General features: G+C 43.7%; 2 protein-coding genes across 3 annotated transcripts in view; one reads left to right on the top strand and one right to left on the bottom strand.

Annotated features, from left to right (window-relative positions):
- LOC116252737 (uncharacterized) overlaps positions 1 to 12092 on the bottom strand; it is a 64911-nt gene that overhangs the window by 36332 nt on the left and 16487 nt on the right. The gene's annotated exons all lie outside the window — the stretch shown is intronic.
- LOC126410049 (uncharacterized) lies at positions 8846 to 10335 on the top strand. The gene is made up of 2 exons (XM_050077684.1): positions 8846 to 9911; positions 10205 to 10335. The coding sequence occupies exons 1-2, from the start codon at positions 8882 to 8884 to the stop codon at positions 10246 to 10248; spliced, it is 1074 nt and encodes a 357-aa protein (XP_049933641.1). The 5' UTR covers positions 8846 to 8881; the 3' UTR covers positions 10249 to 10335.

Here is a 12092-nt window from a genome sequence, read left to right as displayed (position 1 = left end):
TAGAAAACCAGCTTGTTGTATATGATGAGAAAACCGATCGAACCATGATCTAGAAGCTTGCTTCAGCCCATATAAAGACTTGTGTAACTTACAAACCCATTTTTGAGGATCATGAGTATTGTAGCCGGGAGGTTGCTCCATGTATACCTCTTCCTTAAGAATCCCATGTAGAAAAGCATTTTTGACATCTAACTGATAAAGAGGCCACCCATATGAGACTGCAAGAGAAATAATCACACGTATTGTGCCCATCTTGATAACCGGACTGAATGTTTCATCATAATCTTCCCCATATTGTTGTGTGAAACCACGGGCCACAAGACGTGCTTTATGTCGATCAATGCTACCGTCTGGCTTATATTTCAGTTTGTAGACCCATTTGGAGCCCACAACATTCTTATCAGTTGGACGAGGGACAATCTGCCAAGTCTGACACTCATGCAATGCTGCCATTTCCTCATTCATAGCTTCAACCCAACATTTTTCCTTACTTGCATGGTGATAGGATTTTGGTTCGACCTTCTTGCTGACTTCTGTCATAAACAACTGAAAATCTAAACAAAAGTTGTTATAACTTACCCACCGATCAATGGGATGTCGCACACGTTGGGACTGACGTGGGGCTGCATTAGGAGCTGATCGCCTAGAGTACACAAGGCCTGAGAACCGACTATGTATAGGTGAATCATGGGGTTGTGAGGATGAGGGCATGCTGTCCAAGGAATCTCTCACAAGTGTCTCAGCCTCATTAACATCTTGCTCCTCGTGCTCAATCAAACGGTCAGTCCCTTGTCTTAGGATTTCAGCATGCAGCCAAGTATCATAAATCTCATTTTTATCCTTGAGTGTCATGCAAGTAGCCTTGGGATCTTGTAACCTGTTTTCATCGAAAACAATATGCCGTGAAATATGAACACGCCCAGTTTTAGGGTTGTAACATCTATAACCCTTGTAGTTTTCTGCATACCCTACGAATCTGCACAAAATAGCACGATCTTGAAACTTGTTACGTAAGGAAACATCAACATGCACATAGCAAACACATCCAAAAACACGCAATTCCTCATAGCGTGGCTGCTCTTGATGTAATAAAAAATATGGGGATTTGCCATCAAGCAAAGCCAATGGCAGTCGATTTATAACATGCACAGCCGTATGAAAAGCCTCAGTCCACAATGTCATGGGTAAGTCTGTGTCATGCATCATGCTGAGCGCGCTTTCAACAATATGTCTATGTTTCCGTTCAGCAATTCCATTTTGCTGAGGAGTATGTGAGCATGAAATCTGTCTAGTGATCCCATTATCTAGTAGATACTCAGTAAATTCATTAGAAATAAATTCACCACCACCATCACATTGAAAATGCACAATATTACTGGAGTATTTATTTCGAACCAAGACATGGAATTGAGTAAACAAACGGAAAACTTCAGATTTGTGTTTCATGAAGTGTATCCAAGTATGTCGAGAATATGAATCTATAAAAATGACATAGTACCTACTCCCAGAAGAAGAGGGAATTGGAGCAGGCCCCCAAACATCAGAATATATGGTGTCAAAAATCCTTGAAGCTCTTTTATTAATTGACTGAAAAGGAAGAGCATGGCTCTTACAAAGATGACAACTCGAGCACATGCTGGACTCACTGACTGAACTCAGACTGGACTTATCTAAGAGTCCGTCTGCAACAAGACTTCGAACAAAAGACTGACTACAATGAGCTAACCGACCATGCCAAATGGATGGCTTATTATATTCTGCGACATTGACTTCATTATGACTTGAAGAACATGAATCTGGAGGGTGAGGTTTGGACAGCTTTGGAGCTTCTTCAAGGACATACATATCTCCTTTGCGAGTGCCCTCAGCGAATGTCTTCTTGGTTTGAGCATCCTTGACATAAACAGAAGATGGTGTGAATTCAACAGAGGAGTGAGTATCATCAATAAGTTTGGACACTGAGATAATATTTTTCTTGACACTTGGAACAACAAGGACATTCTTTAATGGAATGGAAGAAGAACCCATGGATATTTGTGCATTTCCAATGTGCGATATTATGTGATGGGAACCATCTCCCGTGACTACTGAGCCTTGATCTAAATAAGGGGAAACACTAGAGAGATTACCTGTGTCACCAGTAACGTGGGCTGCTGCTCCAGAGTCCACATACCACTCTCCTTGCTCATTTTGCTTCAAGTTAAGTTTGGATAAGGCTGTCATTAGAAGTTGCTGCACGTCTGCTGAAACCTTTGAAGTTGGATTTGATCCAGACGAGGATGGAGCTGACCCCGCTACTGTCCTATTCTCGCGCCTGACCTGACTATTCTTGTTCTGAGGATTGTGCCAACATTCTGATTTTACATGCCCCTTCTTGTTGCAATAGAAGCATGTCGGGATTCTCCTAGATGTGGCAGAGGTAGTATTCATGCCTGGCGGTGTTGGGAGAATCCCTCTTCCCATGCCTGTCTGAGGAGTCCAAGAACGAGTGCGATTTCCTTGCAGTGCGTGAGTTCCTGTGATCAATACATTGTGGCTGTTGGAAGGAACCAGATTATGTCGTTGAACTCGACTAGCTTCATGTTGAAAAAGCTTGGCCTTTAGATCTTCAAAAGATGGGAGAACAGGTAAGACTTCCAAGGCTGTGCAAAAAATATCAAATTCCGTTCCCAGTCCACTCAAGGCTTGTTGGACTTTGTCTTTGTCGCTGACGGGATGTCCAATTGCAGCAAGCTGATCACTAACACTCTTGATTTCATTCAAATACTCCAAAACTGTACGCGTCCCACGCTTGATATCCTGAAATTGCCTTCTTAATTGTAGAAAACGTGCTTCCGAGACTTGAGAATATGTTGTAGCAAGGGTAGACCACAACTCTAGGGCAGTTAAATCATCATCAATACCTCCCAATACCTCTTCTGACAAGGTAGAAGTGATATAAGCAACAAGAGACTGGTCGTGAGCCAGCCAAACTTCATATTCGGGATTGCTCTCAGGAAGAGTTTCATATTCAAAACTGATTTCACTTCCAGCCGAGGCCCCAACACCTTTATCTCCCACGATTGTCTTCTTTATTTCACGGTTAACATACTTTGGAGGTGCTGGAGTAGTCCCATCGATGTGCCCATACAGTCTATGGCTCTTAATAAATGGGACAATTTGGCGTTTCCAAGTCAAATAATTACTATGGTTCAGTTTTTGAGAGATGAGTTGTGAGAGAAAACTAGAGGATAGAAGAGAGGGAGCCGGCTGGTCCATGATTGAAAAAGAGGATTAGAACAGACGATTTGGGCAGAATTTTAGAGGTCACGATAGAAATTAGGGCAAATTAGGGCAAATTAGGGCAAACCGTGTGACTTAGGGCAAAAAACAGAATTTAGGGCAACAGAAATTAGGGCAAATCGTGGGATTAAGGGCAGAAACAGAGTTTGAGGATAACCACGGTAGAAAATAAGATTTAGGGCAGAATACTCCAAGAAGAAATCACTCACCGGAGGACGATGTAACCTGGCTCTGATACCATGTGAGAATCTTCACTAAAACATCACTGAATCACGTCTCTCCGTCTGAAAATAAGGAGGATGGAGAATAGAGAATAGAAGAAGGCAATGAAGGTAAGAGAACCGGCGGCCAATGCAGCCACACTATGCTTGATCTCTATTATTAAAACATAAACCTAATTAGGTTACAACAAAAAGAGGAATAAAACATGAAGTAATTACAAGAGGTGCCACCACTTAGTCGTGAAGACATAAAAACGAAGTGGATCGGGTCTGAACAGACCCGATCCAGACCCGATCCCTTTACATTGATGCGTACAGACTTAACACTTCTAATGACAGCTTTATCTAAACTCCACTTGAAACAAAATGAGCAAGGAGAGTGGTATGTGAACTCTGGAGCAGCAGCCCATGTTACTGGTGACACAGGTAATCTCTCTAGTGTTTTCCTTTATTTAGATCAAGGCTCAGTTGTCACGGGAGATGGTTCTCATCACACAATATCGCACATTGGAAATGCACAAATATATGTGGGCTCTTCTTCCATTCCATTAAAGAATGTCCTCGTTGTTCCTAGTGTCAAGAAAAATATTATCTCAGTGTCCAAACTTATTGATGACACTCATTCCTCTGTTGAATTCACACCATCTTCTGTTTATGTCAAGGATGCTCGAACCAAGAAGACATTCGCTGAGGGCACTCGCAAAAGAGATATGTATGTCCTTGAAGAAGCTCCAAAGCTGTCAAAACCTCACTCTTCAGATTCATGTTTTCCAAGTCATAGTGAAGTCAATGTTGCTGAGTATAATAAGCCATCCATTTGGCATGGTCGGTTATCTCATTGTAGTCAGTCTTTTGTTCGAAGTCTTGTTGCAGACGGGCTCTTAGATAAGTCCAGTCTGAGTTCAGTTAGTGAGTCTAGCATGTGCTCGAGTTGTCATATCTATAAGAGCCATGCCCTTCCTTTTCAATCAATCAATAAAAGAGCTTCAAAGGTTTTTGACACCATATATTCCGATGTTTGGGGCCCTACTCCAATTCCTTCTTCTTCTGGGAGTAGATACTATGTCATTTTTATTGATTCATATTCCCGATATACTTGGATCCATTTCATGAAACACAAATTAGAAGTTTTCCGCTTGTTCACTCAATTTCATGCCTTGGTTCGGAATAAATACTCCAGTAATATTGTGCATTTTCAATGTGATGGTGGTGGTGAATTTATTTCTAATGAATTTACTGAGTACTTACTAGATCATGGGATCACTAGACAAATCTCATGCCCGCATACACCTCAGCAAAACGGAATTGCTGAAAGGAAACATAAGCATATTGTTGAAACCGCGCTCAGCATGATGCATGACACAGACTTACCTATGACATTGTGGACTGAGGCTTTTCATACGGCTGTTCATGTTATAAACTGACTACCATTGGCTTTGCTTAGTGGAAAGTCACCATTTTTTCTATTACATCAGGAACAGCCACGTTGTGAGGAATTGCATGTTTTTTGATGTATGTACTATGTGCATATTGATGTTTCCTTAAGAAACAAATTTCAAAATCGTGTTGTTTTGTGCAGATTTATAGGGTATGCAGAAAACTACAAAGGTTATAGGTGTTACAATCCTAAAACTGGGCGTGTACATGTTTCACGGCATGTTGTTTTTTATGAAAGCAGATTACAAGATCCAAAGGCTACTTCTGTGACATTCAATGACAAAAATGAGGTGTATGATACTTGGTTACATGCTGAAATCTTAAGACAAGGGGCGGAAATGTTGCCTGAGCGAAAGGAGCAAGCTGTAAATGAGCCCGAGACACTTGTAAGTAGTTCCTTAGACAACACTACTTCCTTGGATAGCCTGCCTTCATCTTCTCAGCCCAATGATCCACCTATAGATAATCGGTTCTCAGGCCTGGTATACTCTAGGCGATCAGTCCCTACTGCAGCTCCACACCAATCACAGCGCGTACGACATCCTATTGACAGATGAGTGAGCTATAACAATTTTTCTTTGGATTTTCAGCTGTTTATGACAGAAGTCAGCAAAAATGTGGAATCAAAATGTTATCAACATGCGAGTAAGGAAAAATGTTGGGTTGAAGCTATGAATGATGAAATGGCAGCCTTGCATGAGTGTCAGACATGGCAGATTGTCCCTCGTCCAGATGCTAAAAATGTTGTGGGCTCCAAATGGGTTTACAAACTGAAATATAAGCCAGATGGTAGCATTGATCGATACAAAGCTCGCCTTGTGGCCCGAGGCTTCACTCAGCAATACGAGGAAGATTATGATGAGACATTTAGTCCGGTCATCAAGATGGGAACAATACGTGTAATTATTTCTCTTGCAATCTCATATGGATGGCCTCTTTATCAGTTAAATGTCAAAAATGCCTTCATGGGATTCTAAAGGAAGAGGTATATATGGAGCAACCTCCCGGCTATAGTACCCATGATCCTCAAAAATGGGTTTGTAATTACACAAGTCTCTATATGGGTTGAAGCAAGCTTCTAGGTCATGGTTCGATCAGTTTTCTCATCATATACAACAAGTTGGTTTTCTCCGAAGCTCTCTCGATCACTCTCTATTTATCTACCATACCGGAGAAGCTACCACTTGGTTACTTATATATGTTGATGACATTGTTATAAGTGAGAATTCTTCTTCACATATTTCTTTATGTTAAAGATATGTTGAAACAAGAATTCAAGATGAAGGATCTCGGCGAATTACGGTACTTCTTGGGTGTTGAACTTCACAGGACGAATGATAGATTGACTCTTACACAACACAAGTATACCCTTGATGTTTTGGACAGCGCAGGTATGATTAATTGCAAATCCATAACTACTCCTAGTGTTCTGAACACTAAATTGACTGCCTCTGATGGAACTGCTGCATATTCCAGTCCTACATTCTATCGCAACATTGTTGGTATGTTACAATACCTCACTTTTACTCGCCCAGACATAGTATATGTTGTAAATCAGATCTCTCAGTTTATGCATGCACCCACAGAATGACATATGGATGCCGCTAAGCGGATCTTACGGTACCTCAAAGCTACTCTTGGAGATGGACTAGTCTACACAAAATGTCCCAATGCTTCACTTGGACATAGCATATATACCTATACTGATGCAGACTAGGCAGGGGATCCCGATGACTGACGATCAGTTTCAGGTTTCTGTCTTTTTCTTGATTCTAATCTCATTTGTTGGAGTAGTAAGAAACAGCGTGCGGTTGCGCGATCTAGCACTGAGGCAGAGTATAGAGCAATGGCTGCAGGGACAGCTGAAGCGTCATGGTTACGGCATTTGCTTGGAGAGCTTAATCTTCCTATTGTCCAGTCTTCATTACTTTGTGACAATCAAAGTGCGATAAAAATTGCCTTCAACCCCATCCTACATAATCGTACCAAGCACATAGAGATTGATCAACACTTCATCCGTCAGAAGGTTGAAGAAGCTGAGATCTTGCCTGCTTATATATCCACCAGTGAACAGATAGCTGATCTCTTACCAAAGGACTCACAGGGCAGCACTTTTGGGAATTGAAGAACAAGTTGTGCATGATCAAATCTCATGCACAACTTGAGGGGAGCTGTTAAGTTTGTGTGTATGGGGATCGGGTCTGTTCAGACCCGATCCACTTCTTTTATATCCACATGCCTAAGAATACTAGGCGGTGGCATTCTTGTAATATTTTATATATTTTTGTACAAATCTGTTGTAACCTAATTAGGTTAATGTTATGTTTTTAATAGAGATTAAGGATCGCAGGGCTGCATTGGCCGACTGCATCTCTTCCTCCATCGTCTTGCTTTCTATCCTCTCTTCTCAATCTATCTTATTTTCAGCCGGAGAGACATGATTTAGTGAAGATTCTTACAAAGGAGAGAGAAGCTGATGCATGACGGATTAAGATAAACGAGTCTTAACCCGTCGGCACTCAATACTAAGCTAAAACTGAACTTAAACTAACTAAAACTCAAGCAAATGACTAGACGAAATGAAAGAACAGTAGAAAAACTACAATTTACTCCCTCTAAGGAACACACAGGCTCACATGTTGGACCTCGTATCTAACTTTTGAATCTAGCTCTGATACCAAGTGTGACCAGGCCCAAAGCAGAATAGAGTACCGAATATTGTAGATCCCAATCAAGCGGCAGCTATCAAATTTGACAAACTTGGCCTTGAAACCAATTGCAATGACTTGGTCCAAAATAGGCTTGAATCGAATCCCAACTTGCACCAGCTATCAAAACTTATCTTAGTATTTGATACATAATGCCATGAGATGATACATTATGCCCTCGGCGTTTTAGGGTATAAAATGAGCATATCAGATGTACTTTAGAGCCCACCTTGGTGGATAAAAGAGCCAAAACCTTTTAAATGTTTTGGGTTTTATACAGCCCCCAAAACTCAATATATGTACACTTTCAAGAGTTGCATGTTAAGAGTTACCTGCATTTTTCATAGAAGAAAACTCCGATTGTAGGTTAATCTGATACTCAAATTAAAGGCTTTTATGCGTCAGAGGCAAGGAGCCCATTACGTTCAAAAGTAAGAAGCTTAAACTTTTTTTGTCTTGTATAAGTTGTTCTGATGATACTTAGCATTTTACGTTAAATATGTTGAAAGTTGTTAGAATATGTTGTTATGGGAACCGGGTCCATATCTGGACCCGGTTCTATGGGGCACGGGTACCGAGGCGGGCTCGGTACCCTAGGCAGCTTCTCCTCTCTCCCTCTTTATATTGTCACTTGTGTTTAGTGTTGAATTAAGTGAAATATAATTTTCTCTCTCCTAGGGTTGCGGTGTGCCCCTAGGTCAGAGCCTCCCCGTGGTTTTTCACCTCTCTCTGAGGTTTTCCACGTAGATTGTGTGTTTGTTCTCCACTCTCTCTCTCTGTGGTTCGTGTTTCTACATGGTATCAGAGCCAGCGGAGTTGGAGAAGCGTTTTTTCCGAGGATCGTCAAGTTTTTTCGTCGCCCGACGCCGTTGAAGTTCCGGCGCCGCTGCTGCCCGTTTGACGTCGCCCTGCTCTGCCGCCGCTGTCCTTTGTTCCGCCGCCGCCGTCCTCTGTTCCGGCGCCGCTGCTGCACTTGTGACGTCGCCCTGCTCTGCCGCCGCCGTCCTTTTGTTCCGCCGCCGCCGTCCTCTGTTCCGCCGTCCTCTGTTGCGCCTCCGCGGTCCTCCGTTCGGCCCGTTCTTTGTTTCTGCCACCGTGGGTGGCCTCTGTGTTGCGCCGTCGCCTGCTTTCCGTTGCCGCTGCCTCATTCCCGCCGCCATCGCCGCTGCCTCCTTCCCGTCGCCGTTGCCTCATTCCCGCTGCTGTGCCTCTTGTTGCTGTGTCTTGTTTGTGATGGCAGAAGTGATGGGGACTCAAAAAGATGCCGTTCTTGACACGGGCAGCGCCTCCAAGACTGAGAACGTGCCGCTCCAGGTCACCTCCATCCGTCTGACCAAGGACAATTACCTATCTTGGTCTGCCGCTCTCGAGATTGGGATTACTAGCCGTGGGCGTCTCTCTTACATCACTGGCGACAAACCTGCGCCCATCAAATCTGATCCTCAATGGGCAACGTGGGCGTTGGAGGACAGCCAAGTGAAGGTGTGGATTATCAGCTCCGTGTCATCCGATATCCAGCCCCTCATTCTGCGGAAGCCGACCTCTTTTGATATGTGGACTGTGCTTGCAAAGATGTATGGTCGCAAGAAGAGACATCTGCGTACCTATCAGATTAAACGCAGTATTTACTCTCTGACACAGGGTGATTTGTCTGTTGCTGCCTTCTATGCTGCCCTGAAGACCAAATGGGAGGAGCTAGATTATCATGTGACTGATGAGTGGACGTGCGGTTCAGATCATTCCCTCTACTGGGAAAAGGAATGGATGGACCGTACGTTTCTGTTTTTGGGAGGCCTGCGGGATGAATTTGAGTCTATTCGTAGCCAGATTCTTAATGGTGATGAGATTCCGGGGATAGAGGAAGTATATGCTCGTGTTGAGTCTGAAGAACAACGTCGCCAGGTGATGCATCTTGACACCGGTCATGGCCCTTCTGCCTTTGTCAGCCGTGCCTCAGGGACTGGGCAGCGTCCTGCCCGACATTGCACTCATTGCCACAAGTTGGGGCATTCGGTGGATTTCTGTTGGGATCTTCATCCCGAGAAGAGACTGGTCAGAGGTCGTCCTCCCTCTGGCAAGCGTAGCCCTACTGTGTCTGATTCCAGTCAGAGCAATTCTTCTAGTGGTGCAAAGTCCAAGTTGTCTCCTGCTCAACTCAAGGAGCTACAGGCGTACATTAGCCGTCTATCTACTACCCCTGAGGAGTCCTCCACGTCTGAAGGGGCTCAGCTAGCCCAAGCCCTCGTTGCCTCGACTGATCAAGGTAACCCTTCTCTTGGTGATTGGATTGTTGATAGTGGAGCCACTCACCACATGACAGGGGACTCTAAACTCTTTCAAGAATATCAACTTTCCTCTGGCAAGCAACGCGTGTCTATGGCAGATGGGTCTTCTATCTCTGTGGCTGGGAAAGGGAGCTTGTCCCTGCTGAACAAATACCATCTCCACAATGCCCTGCATGTTCCAAATATTCCTGTGAACTTACTCTCTGTCAGCAGTATTACTAAAGAATTAAACTGTAATCTAATTTTCTCTGCTGATCATTGTTCCCTGCAGGACTTGGTGACGGGGAAGAAGATTGGGATTGGTTCGGTTACTGATGGGCTCTACAGGCTGCCGGTACAAGTTGCTTCAGCGTTGATTTCTGCCACGAGTGGTCACTTGTCTGGTGTGAATGATAGATCTACTGTTCTGCGATGGCACGAGCGTCTTGGACATCTCCCCTTCCAGTTAATAAAGAAGTTGTTTCCTCATTTGTTTGCTTCTGTCTCCATTGACTCCTTCGCTTGTGAAGTGTGTCAATTGGCTAAACATGTCAGGGCTTCATACCCTATTTCTTTGAATAAATCCACTCATCCGTTTGCCTTAGTTCATTCCGATGTTTGGGGTCCTTCTGGAGTACCCACGTGTGGTGGTTGTCACTATTTTTTGACGCTTATTGATGATTACTCTAGATGTACGTTCGTGTACTTGTTGCGAGAACGTAGTGAGGTTCCAGCAGTTGTGAAAAACTTTGTTGCCTTTGTTGAGACTCAATTCCATACTACTGTTCAAGCTTTCCGTACGGATAATGCAAGAGAATATGTCTCCCACTCCCTTGATGACTTCTTGAAAGGAAAGGGTATTGTTCATGAAACCTCTTGTAGTTATACCCCTCCTCAGAATGGTATAGCTGAACGTAAAAATCGTCATCTATTGAATGTTACCCGGGCCATTATGTTCCAACGTCATGTCCCGAAGCGGTATTGGGGTGATGCACTTCTCACTAGTGCACATCTCATTAACCGTATGCCTACTAGAGTGCTGGATGGTCAGTCTCCTTATTCTAGCCTGTGGCCTACTCAGAATCCGTGGCCTCTTACTCCTCGTGTCTTTGGGTGCAGTTGTTTTGTGCATAATCATAGCCCTACTCTCAAAAAACTTGATCCCCGGTCTATTAAAGGAGTTTTCTTGGGGTACTCTCCCACTCAGAAGGGGTATAAATGTGTGGATCCCACTACTTCCAAAGTATATGTTTCGAGGGATGTCACATTTCATGAACATGAGTCGTATTTTCCGGTGAATCCTCTTCAGGGGGAGTGTCTTGGGAACAAAGGGGAAGAGTATTCCTCTAATCAGCTGATTCAGTTTATGGAGTTTTTGGATTACAAGGTTAGTCCCAGTGTGATTGACACGGTCACGGTCAGTAATGAGAAGGGCAGTCATATGGAAGGGGTCATGGTGGATGCTCAGCCCACTGTTGCCCGGGATCACTTGTTTGGCAAGGTTTATGTCAGAAAGGAGAAAGCTATTGTGGAAGATGTTGGTGATGAGGATAGAACCAATCCCAATCTTGTGATCTCCCCGGATGACCCAAGTCCATCGAATGAAGAGCTCCCTATTGCTTTGCGCAAAGGCACCAGGTCATGTACTTCTCACCCTATTCAGAGATTTGTTTCTTATGCTAAGCTCAGTACAAATTACAAATGTTTTATCACAACCTTATCCAAAGTTGTTATTCCCAGGTCGGTGGATGATGCTAAGGATGATCCCAAGTGGTTACATGCTATGACGGAGGAGATGGGTGCGTTAGCTAAGAACAAAACATGGGAAGTTGTTGATATCCCTAAAGGGACACACTTAGTTGGCTCTAAGTGGGTTTACAACGTGAAGTACAAACCTGATGGCACTGTAGATCGATATAAAGCTCGTCTGGTTGCAAAGGGGTTCAGCCAGAAGTATGGGATCGACTATCTTGAGACCTTTGCCCCTGTTGCAAAGTTGAAGACTGTGAGGGTTATTCTTGCTCTTGCTGTGCACAAGAAGTGGCGCATGGACCAGCTTGATGTTAAAAATGCGTTCTTGAACGGCCATCTGGAGGAAGAAGTCTATATGAGCATGCCTCCCGGGTATGTTCAAGAGGGAAAATGTTGTCACCTCAAGAAAGCTTTGTATGGCTTGAAGC

The sequence above is a fragment of the Nymphaea colorata genome, chromosome 4 (genome assembly GCF_008831285.2).
Source record: "Nymphaea colorata isolate Beijing-Zhang1983 chromosome 4, ASM883128v2, whole genome shotgun sequence".
NCBI lineage: Eukaryota > Viridiplantae > Streptophyta > Magnoliopsida > Nymphaeales > Nymphaeaceae > Nymphaea > Nymphaea colorata.
This window is presented reverse-complemented; position numbering and strand designations above follow the sequence as displayed.